Raw genomic sequence first — 21,672 nt, forward strand, 5'->3', positions numbered from 1 at the left:
TGTAAGAGAATATGATTAAGAAACATGATTCAAAGTTAGAGTTCTCAGGGTAAGGTCGCTTGCCAGCTCTTTTATTTGCAGCCTAGCCTGGCAAGCTGTCAAGGGATTTCCCATTACTTTATACACAAACAAGCCTTAGGCCGTGTCTGAATTTGCGGCTACAGCTACGGCTACAGCTAGATATCCGCGTCATCATGCATTGAGGTATAGGACGTCCTTAGCAACACACTACGCAACAGTCTTAGCCGCCAATTCGGATACGGCCTATAAGGCCTCAGGGTTCATTGAACTCACCATACAATAATTACTCGTTATTGACTCGGGTTTTGCGCTAGCAATATGATACGTAATGTTTAGAAGAATAGCAGCTTCAAGAATGCATCCTTATCCTGATACGTTATTGGGATATGCCTAGACTGTAAATCCTACAAAACGTTGGAAAGCCTAACCAAATTGAGTTTATGTTAGAACAAATTAACACAGTGTGCCATTAAACATCAGGATACCCCTCTCTCCGACCTGTACTTGTTTGCTGTTTACACCGTATAGATGTTTGGTTTAGAATTGTCATATTAGTTCATGTCATTGGTGACACTTGGTCACACATCAGTAACTTTCCAGCAGGGGTACAAGTACGCAACATGCAAACAAGTCCTCCATAAACTTGACGATTTTGACGGAAACATCTTCACAAGATTGAAAGTTGAGAAGTTCTGTTTTTCTCTGCAACCTTTACGTTAAGTATTTTTGCTACTTCATTGCCTCCAACTATATATAAAAGACCATACAATGTTTGGAAAAAATCATATGTTGTGAAACAGCTGCTAGTGGAGATATGGCGTCGACACGGGGGACTTGGACCGCTAACTTCCGGGTTCAACAGCAAGGCTCTGTATTTGTGATTTTGATCATCATATACGAGATCGTCATTATTTCAGGCAAGATTTACCCTCTTAAATTATCTGGGACTGGTGTATTGCAGTTTATTGGCAGGCAGACAGATCGATCACTTTGAACAATTAGAGAAGAAAACTCCTTGGTTCTTTTTGTCATTTGCAATAACTATTACCCACAGCATTGACCTTGATGGAGATTGTAGAAACTGACCAGTTATAATAAGGCATACTATGAAAATATAAAATAATGCAAATAATTCAATTATGAATGGTTACCGTTTTTCTGCACATAAGGCTTTGCGCAAACAAATATTACGACATTTTGCCATGAGTCAAGGTAAGCGATGTACAAAACATGCACATTTCACTAAAACCTTGTGTTGTTGTTCACAACAGGCGATGCAGTACATCTGACGATGGTCACACCCACACCCTATGGAGCAGGGTTGGTTCCAGTCAGTTTGAGCTGTTTCCGTAGCAGCCCTGATACCGATGTTGATCTGAGCTTTGGTAGACCCTTCATGATTGGTCTCCCAGCATCCTCAATTCAGACAGATACTACCCTTCCTAGTGGTAGTTCTAGCTCAATGTCTACAACACCATCTGCTGTAACACAGTATCTGCCTAACAGTGTTGATTCTACTGGGTTGTTTTACTGCGAGGGATCCAATTCAGGAATGACAACCAGGGTGTACAGCATTATCCACTCTTATACCAGTAAGTCAGATACGGTACTTTTAAAATAGTTCATAAATTATGAATTGTGAAATGTTCACAATACAGTGTATATTCGGTATGGTTTAACAAATGTTACAGTCAGCAACATTAGCAAGTTCTTGAAAAATGTGTCGGAGCTAATCTATCAACCTACATATATAAAATGACATATTGAGTTTTTATTCAGAATAAAAACAAGGATTTGTAGTATTAACAAAGGTAGGGAAATTTACAGTATTTTTTGTCGGGTAGATAAAACAGCAAAAGATGAACGCTTAATTTGACCAGAATTTCATTTGGTAAGTAGATTTGAAATGACCCTGCTCAGTGTCATCCATGTACACATATACATTGTTTTGAGAATTAAAAGAGAGTGAAATAATTATTTGCAAAACAACTGGGTATGGTCTTGAAGCGTTAACTGTGTCGTTCAAAATACCTGACCGATAAGAAACAACATTCAAATAACAAAAATCAAGCAGGTAATTTAGTCAAAGCGTTTTTGTTTTTTTACCGTTTTAGGAAGGTTTGAGCCAGTCGATGGATTGGTGACAAAGACATTCAACAAAGGAGAAGATGTTACTCTGTCAGTCAGCTCAGTTAATGGCCTTGGTACTGGTCCTATATGGCGTCGAATCAGAAACGGATATGTTAATGATTTAAACAGTGTATCTGGTCAAAATACACTTACAATAACATTATCCTCTGTGGATGTAATGCATGGTGACTTGTTTGCTGTGATACAGTCAGGTGTGTCAGTCATAGATAATCATTTTGGAATGATCAGAATTATAGTCGGAGGTAAGAAAGTGTAAATACGTTTTACGGAAGTTTTTATAAACGCTTAAAACAAACTCCAAACTTAAATTTATTTATTTATTTATTTCTTATTTACCCCGAAGAAACCTCTCAGTGAAATGCTGTTTTTCAGAGGTGCCCAGCAACTACAAACACATTAAAATGTAAAAATTGTATGAAATGTATTTTTTTTTTATAGTAACATTTTGATTAAGAGCAATATTAAAAATAGAAAAATAGCCAAATTTACATTAAGACTACGGATATAATACGACAAAAGCATAAAACCTTTGCACAATCTTAAGTCAGTCCTTTAAGGATTACCACACTTCCAAAAGATTAAACAACACCCAAATGCAAATATACCGCGGCAATTCCAAACGCAAAACATAAAACACAAACATTTTGAACTGAAAGTGAGGTTATCTTAATTATGCCAAATGCATTGCTGATAAACATGATTTTGTATTCTCATCCTCAGTGAACAAAAAGAAGAAAATAAAAGTTTAATTTTGTTTCTGTAAATGTACACTATGCCTTCATGAAAACATTATATCCTTTACTGTTAGTGATTGGATGATTGGAAGTAGATTAAATTTCAGCAGCTATGAGTATTTTGTTTAATTTACAATTTACCAAATTTTCAATACAACAATCTTAATTCAACCCTTAGATCAGTTTCTGTAAGTGTGAGGCCTGTATTTTGTTTATAACAAAAACAAAATAAAACAGAAATCCAACTTGCTGAGACTTTCTTTTTACCTATCCAAACTTTTTTTCTTAGGTATTATCTAATTAAAGTCACATTTGAAGGCTTGCAAGGTGTAAAGATATTAGCTCGCATAATGGATGAAATCGGTCTTTTGGGAGAAGTGGTTCTTTGAAGCAGTAGACTCGAGAAACAGTCGTCGCGCTTTAAACGTTGTGTTTTGCTTATCGTCAGGAGAATGCTTGGCTGCTGAAGATGCTGCTGACATTAATTAATGATGCTGGAAATATACCCACACGATTGTCACCCGCGTCATCATTTAAGTTGCAAAAACACCGAAATGGCTGTTTGATATTACTTGCAAGAAACTTTTACAAAAGCATATGCAGTCTTACTATGCTTAAGTACGTTAGGGCAACCAATTAAATAATTATGTATGTTGTATTTCTACACCTAGGTTGCTCTGCTGGTCAATGGGGTCCTCCTGCATGTACTGGGAGATGTAATCAATGCTACAATGGAGGAGTGTGTGATGATGAGACAGGACAATGCATCTGTGCACCAGGATTCAGCGGAACAAACTGTCTCACTGGTAAACATCATTGTTAACATTTCCTTCATGTTCAATATATCGAGGCTTTAAATAAAAGTAAGACAGACTATGGCATAAATATTTTCTGGAGTTGAAGGGTGCAAACAATTCTTGATATGAGCATGTACCACAGTAGAATAGAGGAAACACGACAGTTTGAAAAGGTTATACAGAAAGGTGAGTTTTTATTTGGGCCGTTACATGTGCCTGTGATGATAATGTGAAGTTTTTATCAAAATTTACACTGGTTCTGTTCTCATTATTGACAAGTACTTTGAACAAAGAAACAATTGCTAGTTATTTTTGTAACACCCCAATCAAAAATGTCACTGGTTAAAATGCCCTTGACTGGGTCACAAAATGTACCGTTTCATGCATATGGATTCAGTTTTCGTTTTTCATTCAACATTCACTCTTGATTTGACTTTTTCACAAATTAAATCCTTATACATGTACGCATTCGTTTTAATGTTTTGCATCGGGTGCAACCACAATCCGTAACTACCATCTAGTGCCATGGTGCCAGTTGTTTTTCACATGTATGTTGTAAGAACCCTGCTAAATGCATCTAAATTCGACACAGTTGATATGAACAATAATGCAGCAGTGCATCAAGTAGTGGATCCTTTGTACTGTGTTGTGCAATTACCCTACTAAAATATCAACTTTTGTCGGGCGCCTGTATCAAATCCTAAGACTTTTTGAACAAAACTGTCATTTGCAAAATAAAAAGATGATTTGATTGTGTACATCTTGGTTGTATAATTTTGTGAGTCAGAGGTTGAAGTAGATACTGTGTAAGCGGAAATATAGACGACTATTAATAATGTATTTAATTTTATATCTACAGCTTGTGGTATGCATAGATTCGGCTGGTTCTGTGAGTTTCAGTGTGGACCCGGCAACCTCATCATTAGCTGTACGGGGAGTCAGTTTGGTTTGCCAGATCCCTATGGATCCAGCTGCATCTCGGGATATTCAGGCAGAGACTGTGATACTGGTAAGAAACCAAAATTATTCATAGTTAAAAAGGGAGTCAGTTTGGTTTAACAGATCCCTGTTGCTAATGTTGTCGATAAGTGAGCTCTTTTTAATAAATCATTGCTAAATTCAACTGAACTAACATGCCAATTTAAATACAGTCAAACATCTGTGTTGAGCCATCTAACACATACACTGTGATATTTATTATTTAGTTTGCACACAATTGAAAAGTGTAGCAGCTAAAACATTTTGTTAAACGACCTAATGAAAAAGCAGCAGCTGTGCAACACTAGTGTTGTATAACTTGATGACGTTGCATGACATGAGAAATCAGCTGGAAGGGGAAAGCGATTGTCCTTGAGGGAAATTCAAAATGTGAAACCTGTAGGGTGGGTCCTACTGGCCAAAAAAAAAACATTGCAAAATTACGGCACAGCGAGAAGGTCCAAAAAAATGGTCAAAGAAAAAAACAAAAACTTTTTACCAAATATTAGAAACGTTAGGTGTGCATTATCGAACCTTAACAGTAAGTTAGCTGATGCTATTGTATAAAGTTTTACCTTATTAATTTTGAAATATCATAAATCAGATTAAATCTGCAAGTTACTTTGTTCTTCAATCTCTCTTTAGCATGTTCTTATGGGTGGTTTGGTGCTGGGTGTACAGAGACATGTCGCTGTCAATCAGGAACATGTGATATCTACACTGGTGTGTGCAGCTCAGGATGTGCACTCGGATGGTCTGGTGCTAACTGTCAAGGTATACATGGAGTATTATGCCTTTGATTTTTTTAACATTCCGAAATTAATACTCTTTATCACCATGCGACTCTCCATCTAATATATGTATTATATCAATAACTGATTTTTGACACAACATAGTGTTTTAGGTACATAGTCAAAAACTGTCTAAAAATCATTTTTCTCCCAGCCTGCAAATAATTACACATGACAAAGATGTGAAAATATTTGCCCAGCAGTTTTTCATGAGGAGAACTTTGGTAAAGCTGAGAGCTTTCAATCCACTAATGCTGGAGAACATGAATGTGGCATTCTGTATCCACCGATAATGTGGAGTCAGCTCTTTGTTAACCTTATATGGTGCGTTCAATTAGCTTCCTTGGGTCGACCCCGGTCTGCCCAGCCCCCAGTGCCCTGCTTGTGGGGTGGGTCACTTGGGGCTGGCCCCAGGTGCATGACGTCACCACGAGAGGGTGGGTGATCGTTCGATTAGTGAATGGCAGGGGCTCACAGCATTAGCACTGTGGGGTCGACACGGGGAAACTAATCGAACGCACCTATAGCATGAACATTTTCAGTGATGGGAGGAAATAAAACTTTTGAATAAAGAAATAATGCTGTTTATTTATTTACTTTGCCTGCTTTAAAAAATCTTTCACAGAACTTTGTTTATTTTTTTGTTTTCTTTACAGAGAATTTGTTGAATCTTATTTTGAAATGTCCACCTAATGCATACAAATACACCAAAGTTGACTCTGGGCAGGTGTCAGTGTCATGGGAGTCTCCAGTTGCATCAGGTGGAAATGTGACATCCAACCCATACTATCCCTTTCCCAGTGGCATGTTTGGTCTGGGAACACATTCTATTACCTACATAGCTACAGATGGATTAAACATTGCTGTTTGCAATTTAAGGATCTTTGTTATACGTACGTACCACTACAGCAGCCTTACCTTTTTCCTGATTTAAATATTTAACTATAATATTCTGATATGAATTTCATCTTTAAAGTTATCCATGTTGAAAAAATTATGTTATTTTGCAATCATATTTAGTGGACATCCAAATGCCTGCAATCTTCAACTGCCCTGGTCATGTATCAACCATTCTACCACAAGGCACCACAACGACTACAGCCACATGGTCAGAACCAATAGTGTCTGATAACCAAGAGGGTGTTCAAACATATCGGAGTCAGCTGTCTGGAATCAGTCAATTCGAAGCTGGAGTAACATCAGTCACATATGCAGCCACTGATCAGGCAGGCAATCAAGCAACCTGCATGTTTACTGTTACTGTATCACGTAAGTACTTGCATCACATACTGTACTTTGTTAATAATGTTAGTATACAGATTCGGGAGGCCCAAATTGTTCTTTATCTGTACATGTAGGCTGTGCAGTTTATGATACTTGATTCTGAATAATGACTCACTGTATCATGAAACATTTGTTTTCAAAGTTGTTACTTAATCAGTTTGATTAAAATCTCCAAAAGTGCGTCACATGTACCTTACACACAAATCTTTACATTTCCATTTTAAGGCCATGCTGCTTGCTTTTTTACTATACATGTATGACAATTGTTATTTCAAGCTGCGTCACTAATTGTTCGTAAGCATTGTTGCTTTGCGCAAAGCTACCCAACACATGAGTTTTGCATGAAATAAAAACACTGTTCCTCGATATATATAACATGTATAATGTACTTCTTCCGTACTAGTTTTACTATATACATGTGGAGAAGACCTTGCCTTTACTTGAAGATAGTGGAATATATTTTTTTTAAAATCAGGATTAGATTTGTTTGCATTGGGCTTCTCCTTAATATTGAGACATTACCCGTTGTTGACCTCATACCAGAAAACCTTTTTTCACAAGAGGATTATTCAGGCATCTGTTGTCTGTTCGTGAACATTTTGCATATGTGCCAACATTCACTGACAATGATCAAATTGCTACTCAAGTTACTACTCAACATGCCACATGTTTATGTCTACTTGGAAATTATCATGTTACTAAGCAGCTTTGGCAAAACAGGCTTATTTTGTTTTAATACCTGGAAGTAAATGTGCGCAAGATAATATGTGAATCGAAGGGCGTCTTAAAAACATTACCCATGTTGCCTTCCTATATATGGCATAATTTATGAAATGATTACTATAAGGGACAAGTAATAATGTGATGCATTTCACCTCACATACATGTCTGTGCCAAATTACATCACGTTTACACAATGAACATAATGTACAAGGAAGAATAGTTGTCGGGAACCAAAGAATCACCTTTTTCAAACATTGTGCTGCAACGAAATGTCATGTTTCTTGATCTTTTTATTCAGTGCCATGTGACAACAATGAATGTCAGAATGGTGCTACCTGCCAACCTCAAGGCACTTTGTACACCTGTTTATGTTCAACAGTTTACACGGGAATAAATTGTGATGGTAGGTTTTTACCTTATATGTATGTTCCTTTTATGTGACTTCCCATACAATTATTTGTTATATCTTAGTCACTGGCAGTAGCACGTTTACTTTTTTTGAAGAAAAACCAAATTGTATTTTTAATGGTTTTTCTGTAATTTTTAACGTATCTATTTTTTATGAATATCTGTATTTTTTAAACTCAATTCAGCTTATTGCTGCGATGTTTGAATGTTTTTTTAATAAACCAATAATAATAATAATTTAACACCTCATTACTGTTAACTTAACCTGTGTGTTTCATCCATGTGTTTCTTTTGGTTTGACTATATCTTATTTGTAAATCTTCATTTTGTGTGTGTGTTTTTCCCCACTCAGCATTGGAAACTATAAATCCTATAATCAGTTGTCCTCCTGATGTAATGAGGTACATCAGCAGCAGAACAGAGGAAGTATCTGTCACATGGCCATTACCAACTGCATCTGATTCAAGTAGTATCGTGTCATTAACATCTAATCCAGTGTATCCTTCAGGCAGCGGCATGTTTGGCTCTGGTACACATTATATCTCTTACACAGCTACAGATGGAGCAGGAAACCAGGCTTCGTGTTCCTTCACAATCACTGTTACATGTAAGCACCCCTATTATACACACTTAAAACAGACGGAAGATAAATACTTTCATGGTAAATGTGCCACCAGTGTGTCTGACCTAGTTCCACCTATCAGAGTTTTTGAGCGTGAATACAGACTTTCGGCTTCTCCTCATCCATACACTCTTCATCTTTTTGGAACTCCCTGCCTGTGTTGCATGTTTCCCTCCATCCTACAATTTAGACTGTTTTAAGAGGAACATAACTTCCTACATTCAGCTCCCCTGAGTTCTTTCCACTTAAAATAGTGTTTCCAAGAGTGGCTTTTAATCTTGTTTTGGACAAACTTGCATAAAAAATAAGTTAATAAAATACTATTTGTTCATTAAATTGTAATGAAGTACCAAGAGGGATTACATAAACGGCAAGTTTATGCCAACCAAGTACATGATTGAGATAATTGTTTATACTTTGTTAGTGATAAAGTTGATTGGTCTTGTTTAATTCCACCCCACCACCACAACCTCATATACAAATGGTGAAATATACCTTTTTCAATTATTGTCCTGTGTCGTGTTTGAATATTCAGTTCCATGTGGAAGTAATCCATGCTTTCATGGAGCCACCTGCCAGCTTCAACAACCAACATACGTCTGTGTCTGTCCAAATGGATTCAGTGGCCTACTTTGTCAGAGTAAGTTGTATGTTTTCCCCTTAAAGTGGATCATACTTTTACAAATGTTTTCCTTGTAATAAGGAATATAGGTATTTCCAAAAGCACTTTGAACAACCATCCTAGTAAAGTACCCAGGCAATGCCAAACCAGCTCAACTTGCTCTTGTTTCTTTTTAAATTTATTATGTTTGGATGTTTTAACAGTGTGGAAACATATCAAATAACATCTTTTAAAATGCAACTTAATCCCTTAATATCAGTAGTGATTAAAGGCTGTCACTTTAGCTCTCTACGAAGGCCTAATTTGCAATGGAATAGCATTGGTTATTCATATTTTGGGGGTTTCATCTTATTTTTGGTTTACATATTGATCAAGAAGTAATGACACTGAAGTATTAAAGGAGAGTATGATGATACATGTACATATTGGCAATGGTTTGGATCAACTGAAAGTCATGATAGGCATCACACTCTTGTATGATTATTAAGAGTGACCAATGAATTTAAGTTTCACTTGGTGAGAGCACATAGACTTTGAGAACAGGTCTAATGACAAATAGCGTGAATATTTAATGTTTGGGCCAGGTTGACATACATGTAGAGGAATCTTTTCAAGTGATGTTCTTTGTAACCTTAACTGGTTCTTACTTTGCTGGTTTCCTTGTCCTTGATTCTGTGTTTAGGTTACATGTGATGAAAAAATTGCGATGATTATTGTTGATCTAAAGTGAAACATTTAATCATTGAGGTTTGTTGCAAGAGTTTATGAGTTCACTTTTATTCTGTTGGAGCTATTACTGAAGCATCCATCCCTGACATTGATTAGCAATAGGAAAAACAGCATGGTTTTGAAGTTTTTAAACAACTTTTAAAGAAAAGTCTAAAAAGTTTCCCCCCCCCCTCCCCCCCCAAAAAAAAAAAAAAGTAAACGAAAAAAATGTGAATTAAAAGATAATGGTTAAACAAATTAATTTAGATGACTCTTCAAAATTGTTTAATGTGGATGGTGCAAAGGATAACATGAACTTACATTTAGATGCCAGCTGTGTTTTGAACAATTTCTACTTGTAATGGTTTTTATTTTATTTTATTTGATAAGTTAGATGGGTAACCAACTTATTTTGTTATAGAACCCTTTTTTGAAATCTGGTTGACAACCCGACATAAACCCGGTACCTGGCTTGTATTGAATCCTGACAACATCACTGTATGTAATTACACCAGAACCTTACAATTTTTGCATGTAAAGTATTGTCGTCTGCTAGGTTTTCTGTGCCGTTTGACATGTTATACAAAAACTGGTAAAAAAAATATTTGTAGCTGTTTCGTCGCACAGCGAAACAGCTCTTGTTTTTGTTATTTTTTTTATTATTATTTTTTTTTTAAATATTTTTTTTTCATCTTAAGATTTTTTTTTTTGCTGATTTGCAATGTTCCTAAAGAGTAATTGCAATGAAACTTTCAGTGATGAAAGGTATTGGTGCGATGATGTGTCTTGAACAAGGATGTCATTATGACATCATCAAAAAACGCATGACGTCATCTTAAAAGTGTTGTATTTCAAATGTTTGAAAATCTGTAACAAATCAGCCACAAGAGACTGAAAGGTTCTGTTTGTGGGATTGGGTAGTAATTACATGTAGGTCTTCATTTTGTTTCGTGTGCGTGACCTCACATGACCTCTACTTCCGGTCGACACAGAAAGTGTCCCTTTAATTTAAAAGTGGTAAAGGGTGTGAAGTTGCTTTCAATGATATTAGTGCCTGGTAAGGGTGGGCAGTTAACAAAAAATTAAAAATGGCGTCACAAATTGCAACAGCGCCCTCTAGCAACAGGTTGAAAACTCGTCAAAATGGATTTTTTGAAGATGTCTGTAGGGAAGTTTTGTGTAATCACTTTAAATTTTACACACACCTTACATGTAACTGTCATTGTCAAGCAGGCATCATATGTGTGAAGTTTCAGATCAATGGTATCATCGGGGGTCACGTGACGCGGCATGAAAGGTGCACTCATGTTTGAACTTAGTTGACTGGTAGATATTGACAAATTCTTGTGAATTGTGAAGTGACGTTATGGTAACGTCATCACATAATTTTGTTTAGATTTTTTTAATTTTTGCACCTTTAAGTCATCAATTGCCAACTAAACATGGTAAATCTGAATTATTATTTTGTATATGCCAAATTCAGCAAACTGCTTTGAATACACACAAAAAAACTAATTCAGTTGATAATTGAAAATTTTATTGACGAAACAGCTATGCATTTGTGCACAAACGCAATTATTTCTAGTTTAAAAAAAAATATATATTTTCATTTTTTATCTCGTCTAGACTAATTGAAACAAAACGGGTCAGTGTTTGATATAAGCAACACATCAAGGAAAAGCATATTTATGTTATTATTATTGGTGATGGGTACCTTGTGTTTCCATATTTCATGTTTTGCACAATTGTTCAAGGACCTTTGAAAGAAAGAAGTGGTGGATACTGGTATGAAATTATAAACATTAGTCATGTCAATGTCATAAGGGAATCTAGGGCCAAGAGTATGCAAGCTGCAAGAGTCACCAAGCCAGAAATTGGTGATGGTAATAGTATTTCATTCAATTCATTCTTTTTTTTAGCTGATGACAAAGCACCCTCAGTAACAGGTTGTCCTGACCCTATCAAAGTCAACCTGCCACAAGGCAATAGTGATGTGGCCGTCCCATGGACTGTGCCATCAACTTCTGAAACCATTGGAGTATCACAAACTGAGACCCACCAACCAGGATCTAGATTCACAGATGGAGTTACTACAGTGCAATACACCTTCACTGATCAGGCTGGCAATTCAGCATTCTGTACATTTAATGTCATAGTGTCAGGTGAGTAATTGCCAACTTGTCAATTCTGCGAATTCATTGCAGTTACAACTTCCATAAAACTGTCACTGAACAGTAAATACATGTACTAGGACAGTGTATGGCTTCATTAGGTTGATAAATTCAAATTGATTACCCCTTATAAAAGAATTGCCAATTTGAACTGTCCTGCTTTTGTTGTATTTTTCTCAAAACAATCAAGCTCTACCTGTGTTAAACCAGCCTCCAATGGTAACTGTTAAACCTACGTCAGCTACAGTCACCTGGCAGGCATGGAATGTTATCATGGATACAGGAGATGGACCAATCATTGCATACGTAGTCTATTTCACACCTATGGAAGACTCCAAATGGGTATCTGCTGGAAACATTACAGACACAACTCAAGCTACATACAGCTTCCTGGTTGAAAACTTAGAGCCAGGCACGGAGTACAGCTTCAGTGTAGCTGCAGTGAGAGATGGTCTAGGAGGGGAAGGACCAAGGAGTCCTTCAACCAGGATACAGACCCTGATACCAACTACCCGAGCTGCAACAACTCAAAGAATTACAGCATCAATGGGTATATGACTTTGACATTCGTAAAATATGTGGTATATAATTAAGGCACAATCAATATTGGGAGCAATTGTTGTTTCACTTTCAACTCACTATAAAAACATTATAAATATACCTGCTCATTTCATTTTTTTTTTTTTTTTTTTTTTTACTGTTTTAAGATGCTAAAGAACAACAAAAAACAAAATGACAAAAAGGTTGGGGGGTATTTTTACTTTGCGGATTTCAATAAAATACTAAGAGTATTCCTCAATACATTACTTCAGATAGATGGAATACAAAATAAAAAACGGTGTAATTATACGAATGCGCGGAAATATGTGAGATAATTGTATGAGTATTTTACACGTTGCAGCCACGACTGTACTTCCTTCAGGTGGATCGTCTACAATTATAATAGTTATCATCTGCGTAATCGTCATTGCCGTCATTCTTGTGATTGGGTGTTTGGCTTACTTTCTGAGAGTTCGAATGATGAGACGCCAGCATTCAAAGCCACAAGAATCAACACAAGACCAAGAAATGGTAAGAAGTAGTTTACTCAAAAGTCACTTGGTGAATTTATGTTTCTGACGGTCGTTTCTATCGTCAATAAACATACCTTACAATAAAAGTTTGCATGCATACATTGATGATCGGTAAAAATATCAGATTGAGATTGAGGCTGCAAATTTGGTTTAATCATCTAATATGACGCTTTTTCGAATAAGCAAATGTGGTCTTTCATTGTGACTTTATAGAAAAACCGTGGGCTGATGAAATTTGCTTTGAATGTTTTGGGGCATGTTGTTGTTTAAAGAAAGCAATTTCTACAACTTTGAAGCGCGGAAGTATAGAAACTTTTAGAGAATTCGTCGGCGTTTTCACGAAGAAGCACTCTACGTGCTTAAGGATTTTTTTTTACATTTTTATTTTTTTACACTTCTGTTGATAATGCATGAAGACCTACAATTCCATGAAGTTTCAAAGCTCAGAAAGCTTTACATTTTTAATTAAGCTCATTAGTGTTTTGCATTTTTTTGCACAAACGTGGCAATTTTGGTTTCACGAAGTAGCACCCGAACCCTTGTTTAAGGCCCTGTCACACCATAGCGTATCGCCTGAACTTATGCGAACGTATGCACAAAATAGTTCGAAAATTTTCAAAGTCCAAAAACGTCCAACTTCCCAACGAATTGCATCGAAAAAGTCGACATCGGTGTTGGAAAGGACGTATCCATAGCGTATCCATAGCGTATTGAACGTATACATAGCGTATGACTAACGCATTGATAGCGTTTCGCTAACTGAACAACAAAGTTATGACAGCGTATCACAGCGTATGCAAGCGTATGAGTAACGTATTGATGGGTCGATGCGTTCAGCACGACCGACCATGAAGAAAAGAGGATGAGTGATGGCCCTGTCACACCATGGCGTATCGCCTGAACGTAAGCCAACGTATGCGAAATATCGAAAATACGTTGGTGTACATATCCCCCAACCCACGGGTACCCCGAAATTGACCCACGGACGCATCATTTTAGCAGGGTGCGGGCACCACTTAACGTGAAAACAACATGGCGGCGCCCATGCGATTTAAGCGCTTTTATAATATAGATGCTGTGTAGTAGCATAAGCGAGTGCTTCTTCGTGAAAACGCAAAAAGACATATTTTGCACTTTTTTGGTTTCACGAAGTAGCACGGGTCTTCTCTCGTGTCTTGTTTCACAATTAGTTATGCAAATGAGTTAAAATAAGATTAATTGTTTAAGTTCAAGTATCTACATTGAAAACTTTAAATGGAAATACTTTGAAGTTTTGAAGGGAGGCGGGTTTCTAAAAAGTGTTCAGCTTCAGAGGCCGTTTTCTCGGATTGTTATTTGTTTTGCTGGTATAGCAGTGAGTGCTACTTCGTGAAAACGCTGACGAATTGTTTCAGAATATGGTGAACAATAATTGAAATGAAATAATGATGTTTTTCAACTACCCTTATATTTTATGACATATAAATGCGTAATTATTCTCAGTTTCATTGTGTGACAAGAAATGCCCTACTATGCCCAACCTCCCACAGGCCAGTTACGAAAATGAAATAACACCAGACGTTAATATCGATGCATCTGCAACGGACTATGAGCCAGTTGGTCAAAATCAAACATCTGCAAATGAACCAGTTGGAGATATCCATTCGTCTCCGACCTATGAGGATGTTGGCTTACCTACATGGGCTAAACCATGGAGTGTACCGTGGGGAAATTTTATGGAAGGAACTAAAGTACTCGGAAAAGGGCAGTTTGGTGAGGTACGGTATGGAGGAGTAATGATTCAAGGAGAATTCTGCAAGGCTGCTATCAAGAAGCTACGAGGTAAGAGTTGCTTCACAGCGAACGGATAGATTTCGCACTGAAGAGAAAGTAAAATAAAAAAACAAACTCAAACGATTAGTAAACGATGGCCACGATCTCATAGATGTTTATATTTTTGTACAGAAAGTTCGTCTCATGCTGACAGGCAGAATTTCCTCGACGAATTCAAATCCATGACCAAAATCAGACGTCATCCAAACATTGTCAAGATTATTGGTGCATGTCAACACGAAGGTAAATCATTTTGTAACGGTATACGTCATTTCAACAACATACAAATGTTTCATCCCTTAATTATTATCCATTAGATTGACTTCCATGGAGAAGTCAGGTAAAAATATGAAACACGTCGAGTGTGATTGATTTTTTTTTGGTCTCATTTCTCATTTAAAATCTACTGCCAGGTGAACTTTACGTAGCCATGGAATATCTTCCCAACGGTGACCTTCGTTCCTACCTGAGGAATGCTCGATCAATGGATGGTGAAGAATCTCTGTCTTCTGACAAGTTGCTCCAGTTTGCTTTGGATGTCGCTAAAGGAATGCAACACCTTGCTACATCAGGTGTGAGTATCCAGATAAGAAGTTAAGATGTACTTGCATGTAGTGTTGTATGTAATGTTGGTGTAGAATTTGACTGCGTATCTCTATATGTGAAAGTTGTAGGTGAGAGTTGAAGATGGACGGGGATTGACCTATGCTAGAGGCCGATCTCTGGCGTTATTCACGAGCCTCGAAGTGTGACTTCAGGTGTTCAGGCTTACCGTTTGGTCCACATGAAGGCTAACAATAAGATAATGCAAACATCACGAAGTTTTAAACAAGGCAACAAAGTGCCAACACTTGTACTGTGTTGTCATTAACACTTCAATTGCTTATCAAAACAGACAATGTGTACTGTTCTTACTTGTTTACAGGTGATACACCGAGATTTGGCCGCAAGGAATATCCTTCTTGATGAAAATCTGGTTGCAAAGATTTCTGACTTTGGTTTGTCACGAGGAGAAGGTATCTATGTACAGGCGTCGAAGGTAAACCAACCTCCTAAACAACCAATGCTATCTGTCCATAAACCAACTTGTATCAACTTCTCATTACATGGCAATTTATTCTCTCCCCTCAGACACGTGTTCCAACACGCTGGTTGTCTTTGGAGTCGTTGACCAACAAGACTTATACTACAAAGAGTGACGTGTGAGTAGAAAGTAAAGCAGATAAACTATTGTTTGTAGTGCAAGTTTGCTGTACTCGACATTATGGGTGTTATGTATCGGACTCGCGGTGGGGAATCTTAAGCGAATTCCATTAAGAATAAACGATATGTCATCAAGGTATAGAGCAAATGTTTCAAAAAAATTAAATAAAAATTATGCAGTACTCTTTTAAAACGTTTTAAAAGAAAACTGTATCTGTTAGAATTAAACACGGTTTTCCTCAGCACTTTCAGCACTTTAACAAACTTTTTGTGAGATTATTGTACATTATATTATTTTAAGTTGTATGATTAGTCTCAATGATGTTTATTGTGACATTTCCTTCTAGGTGGTCTTACGGAATCCTTCTCTGGGAGATTGCAACCGTTGGTAAGACTTTAATTGTTTAATTCTACATCTGTTTTACTTTTGTAAAGTTGAGCACATTACGTTCAGTCCTTTCGCAGAAAAAAATGTTCCGTCATTTCTTTTTCTGAATTCAACTTCCATCACTTTAGTATGATGAAATATTAAGAGGGCACAAAAATAAATGATTTTTGCCTCGTTGTAAAAATTATTTCCGTGAAAATTTAAATTATTATAATCTATAAGATTAAGAATTGAAATAAACTTGTGTATTTTTTTCTTCTGATCTAAACCGCCAATAAATTTGATTTTAACATTTGCCAAATTGTTGTCGCAGGTGGTACACCATACCCGGGGATACAAACTGGTGTCTTGAGGTCAAAGTTGAAGACTGGATATCGCATGCCTAAACCAACTAACTGCGATATTAAGATGTACGTATATGGGATACACGACTCTTAACGATATGACTTTCATTGCTATGCCTTTTTATTTCCTCTCCTTTCAAACGAATTTTGAATTACTAGAAAACAGTCATAGAACATAATTTGACACCAATGAGGCAATACATGCTTTACTTCAGCTTGGATTGTCAAACGCTTACACAGAGACGAATGTGGCAGAAACATGACCCTGTCATTGACTGTCTGAATAGATCTCCAAAAGATACCAAGGAACACGAATACAAAATAGTTGTGCCTGAGGCTCAAAACTCAAGGCTCAGCAGATTCCTATGATCTTCAGAATAACTGATTGAAATCAATGACCACGCTGCTGTCAAATGACTAAATCAACTTGATTTGGTACGATACGAAAGAACGAAGAATAAACCATCGTATGAAGTAACGTTTGATGTATAAATATTATTGATCTCAATTAATATTACAGCTACGACTTGATGCTGAAATGCTGGCAGGAGAAACCAGACGAGCGTCCTTCCTTCAAGAAAATTGTTTCTGTTCTTACTACAATGACTGAGAACCAAGATGATGAGGTAATTCCAACGAGTTTCGGTATAACAAGACCATGCCCCCCCCCCCCCCCCTAAAAAAAAAATGAATAAACATATTTGAGAAGTGATCTCAAAATAATACAACCGTCTACACAAACATGGTTCGTTTGTTTTGGGGGGATTCCTCACTAGCCACTGAATACCCATTTCTTCTAGCAACAATCTACAACTCTTTCCATCCAAAATAATCATTCTCACTTTCAAGGCACTCCAAGGTTTAGCCCCACTCTACATTCAAAACCTATTGACTCCCCGTACTACAAGACCAGGTCTAAGATTCACCATCAACATGTTCCTTGTTCACAGTCTCGTCTAGCCAGCTACGGGGACAGGGTGTTTTCCATTACAGCACCCAGGCTCTGGTATTCACTTCCTGAAAACCTCAGGGAAATCCATGACATCTCCATCTTTCAGCAGCAACTCAAGACACACCTGTTGACACTTGCTTTCCCTACCACTTGAGAATTCCCTATTTTTCCATCTTGACTGGCGCCTTTGAATGGTTTTACACCAGATTTAGTGCGCCTTTATAAATGCTGTGTAATTATTATTATTCAAACTGAAACTCATATCTTCGAATTCTGAGATTACAATTAAGTTCTTTTAAAAAGAGTAATACAATCAAATATAACACAACAAAGATTAATAAATAGAATACATTTTTTTCTCTCGCAGATATACATGAGCCTTCATCCGAGATCCGAAGAGCACAAATATGTGAACATCAGCCCAGAGTTTGATGACAACTAGGTTTCTTTAAAGGATCGTTTAGGTGGAAGTTGTTACTATCGAATGTTTAATATCTAGATTTCCGATGATAGTTTATGAAGTATAACACTTTATTTCTGTAGGAAATACTTTATAGCAGTCGCAATATATATTGCAGTCGAGCAATTGATAGACATAATATGATATAGAAACCAACTTTGTAAATAAGAACTTTATGTAACGATGAATTTTCCATTTTTAATTAAGAGTTTGTAGTATTGATTGGCCTGGGCAGCCTTTTATTTCAGTTCAATGCTCTACTAAAAGCAACACCAGGACTCTTTTAATAAAAATGAAGAGTAGTTTTTTTCATGTTGAACATCAGATCAGTCCAAGAAGGACTGCCGGGAGAGGCAAGTTGCCAAAAAATAAACAAAGACGAAGACCAATGGGCAGTTAATTTGTACAACTTCTGATGACGTAGCAATCTAATCCAATACCCAAATCAGACTGTCTAATAACAATAAATAATTGGAGCTCAATGTATTTGCCTCAATCGATATTACAATTCATGCCAGTAAATGAAAATATGCTATAATGTTAATATATTTTTTTATTTGTGTGTGGAATTGCTACAGCAAAATTGCTAAATTTGCACCAACATGTAGTTTGCCTTATATCATTACTTTCTAGAGCTTGAATCAAGATATATTGTATATAAACACATTATAATCCCATGCCTTTCAGCCTGTCTAATAATTGAAGGTCAAAGAATTGGTCACAAATCGGTAATAGAATTTATGCAGTAAATGAAAATACGTTTATAATTGTTGTTGTTTTTTTTCTTTCTTTTTTTTTCTTTTGTCTTTGGTGTTGAGTTGTTACTTCAGATTTGTTTCCAGTACATTTGCACCAGGATGTATTTTGCCTTATTGGATACAATAACATTACTTTTAAAAGGGTAACAATTAAGATATTTGTATATTAATATATATTAATAACGCGATTGGTATAAGTATGTTTTGTATATTGGTAAAGATTAATTACGCGATAAGTAGCCTGATCTTAAATTTTGGCGACTTGGTCAGTGAAAAGTCTGTTTTAAGCCGTTGGCTGCCGTGTGTGGCCAGTGATTATACCCAAGTATAGGACACACCCTAACTGCAACCTACAAAGCGGCAGCCAGGAGATTACCTAGTGAATCTATGTTAAGCAAGGTTGTATAAGTTTTCTAACTTTGTATGTATAATTTTGCGCAAATATCCACTGCAACTATATGTTTTATGATTTCTACCATATTAGGTTGTTGTGACGACCGAATAACAAAGTTTTCTAGTGGCTTGCATGAATTAGAAAAAACTTTGTTGTTCGGTAGATAGTATAAATTCCCCAGCGGGGATGAAAAGTGTTATAATATTCACAGCTCATGTTTTGACTATAAAGTTAAGAATAACTATGTATCCCCTATAAGGCACAACTTGTTTTCTTTTCTTTTTTTGTAGATTATAAGAAACGAATCGCCATTGCTTTGATTTTAACAAGTAGAAAGCCATTTCCATAAATAAAACCCCAGAATCTTTCATTCAATAAACCAAATCTGCTTTTGAACTGAACTCATAATGAAAAAAAACCCATGCAAGATTCCATTCAGACCTGAAAATAATAACAATATATCTGTAACAAAATGAGGATTTAAATACAGAACAATACTCACAGATAGATCTGGGAGCTTATCCCTCACAGAATGGTCAGAGTGGAGCATGGCCAGACCCCTGCAAAATAAAGAGAAATACAAATAACATGAAGGTGTTCACTCTTGCTCAAAGCTAAAATGGAAAAGAGAATGAGTGCAGCGTTCACCTCAAACCACCAAGAGCAGAATCAATATGAAGTCAACATTAAAAATAATCTCTATTTTATTGAATATAGTGTTTTTACTGTTATGTTATACTTAACATGATATGCTTTACATTTTTTGAAAGGAAATGTCGGAGCTAACGAAGTTTGTTGAACTTAATGTCGTTAAGGAAGATTTCTAAGTAATCCGTTGTAAAAGTTCAAAATACTTCTAGAATAGGATCGGTTCATGGTCTAGCGATCTAGGAGGTTTGATTCCAATACTGTAATTTAAACAATTGGGTTCGAATCCTAGCCTGATCACTCGCGACCCTGTTTTTGAGCAAGACACTTTATTGTATTTGCTCGCCTCCACCCAGGAGTACAAATGGATACCGGTGTGGCAGGAGATGTCCCCAGAGGATTCTGTGTGCCCCCCCCCCCCCGAAAAAAAAGCCAATGTTAATTTCCCATGTGGTGGACAGGATCTCCGGCTGACAGATTTCCCTTGGACACCGGCAAGGACCTGCGATGGTCTGGCATCTTAACCTAGGGTATGTAAATATTCCCAGTCGTGTAAAACCAGTGATACAAAATCCGACCTGATGAAGCTTATTGGCTTGGTACATACTTTACTTTTGTATACATGTTGGTTCGGAATAAGGGGTTCAAATCAACCTAACAAGAGTTGATATATAAAACTCATGTAAATGCTGTTCTCAAAGCACATAATACAATTTTTAAATAGGGTGGTGTATTTGTATATATTGTTCACAAATAATTGGTTTTGCTATTAAGAATATTTCTTGAATGCGTTGTAAATAAAATCTTCTTAAAAGGATTAAAAGTTTAAAGCAGTAACAAAATAAATTGTTAAGTACTCAGACCAATGCGAACGTGGTTTGTTATGGTAAGATTGGGATAGGCCATATATACAACACGTTTTCCGTTACAATTCAGGATACCCCCTCTCTCCTGTGCGTGTTTTGCTTTCTATACCGTAGAGCTGTTTGGTCTAGAATTTTCATTATAATTGTTAATGTCATTGGTGACACTTCGTTGGTCACACTTCAGTAACTTTCCAGCAAGAGTAGTAATACGCAAAATGCAAAAGAAATATTCCATAAACTTGACGTTTTTGATGGGAATATCTGCACAAGATTAAAAATTTGAGAAGTTGTGTTTTAGAACATCTACGTCTCCATAGAGTATTTTTGCAACTTCATTGTCTCCGAATATCTTCAAAATACTATACACTGTTTTGAATAAATAAAACGGTGTGAAACAAGCTGCTGTTAAAGAAATGGCGACGACACGGGGGACTTTGACCGCTAATTTCCGGGTTCAACAGCAAGGCTCTATGTTTGTGATTTTGATCATCATATACGAGATCGTCATTATTGCAGGCAAGATTTACCTTTTAAATTATTTGGGCTTGATATTCTAGGTTTATTGCAGTTTATTGGCTGACAAATCAATCACTTTGACAATTAGAGAAGAAAATTCCTTGGTGCTTGTTGTTATTTGCAATAACTATTACCCACAATATTGACCCTGATGGAGATTGTAAACATTGAGCAGTTATAATAAGGCATACCCCAAACTATGAAAATATAAAATAATGCAAAGCATTCAATTAAGAAAATTACCTAGA

The 21,672-nt window shown here is 36.5% G+C and overlaps 1 protein-coding gene across 2 annotated transcripts; it reads left to right on the plus strand.

The window, feature by feature from the left end:
* The first annotated feature begins 1,304 nt into the window (after positions 1-1,304).
* On the plus strand, positions 1,305-18,770 carry LOC139946458 (angiopoietin-1 receptor-like). Of its 2 annotated transcripts, XM_071944123.1 has the most exons (22): positions 1,305-1,613; positions 2,136-2,414; positions 3,578-3,712; positions 4,563-4,712; positions 5,327-5,455; positions 6,129-6,365; positions 6,493-6,741; positions 7,778-7,882; positions 8,240-8,494; positions 9,045-9,149; positions 11,759-12,001; positions 12,201-12,560; positions 12,912-13,081; positions 14,613-14,904; positions 15,028-15,138; positions 15,309-15,469; positions 15,821-15,934; positions 16,027-16,097; positions 16,446-16,486; positions 16,800-16,896; positions 17,351-17,456; positions 18,150-18,770. In XM_071944123.1, exons 1-22 carry the CDS (start codon positions 1,313-1,315, stop codon positions 18,222-18,224), a joined length of 3,786 nt encoding a protein of 1,261 aa, XP_071800224.1. In that variant the 5' UTR covers positions 1,305-1,312; the 3' UTR covers positions 18,225-18,770. The 2 variants fall into 2 exon arrangements, with proteins under 2 accessions (XP_071800224.1, XP_071800225.1); XM_071944124.1 differs by lacking the exon at positions 9,045-9,149.
* Positions 18,771-21,672: the final 2,902 nt, after the last annotated feature.

The sequence above is a fragment of the Asterias amurensis genome, chromosome 13 (genome assembly GCF_032118995.1).
Source record: "Asterias amurensis chromosome 13, ASM3211899v1".
Lineage (NCBI taxonomy): Eukaryota > Metazoa > Echinodermata > Asteroidea > Forcipulatida > Asteriidae > Asterias > Asterias amurensis.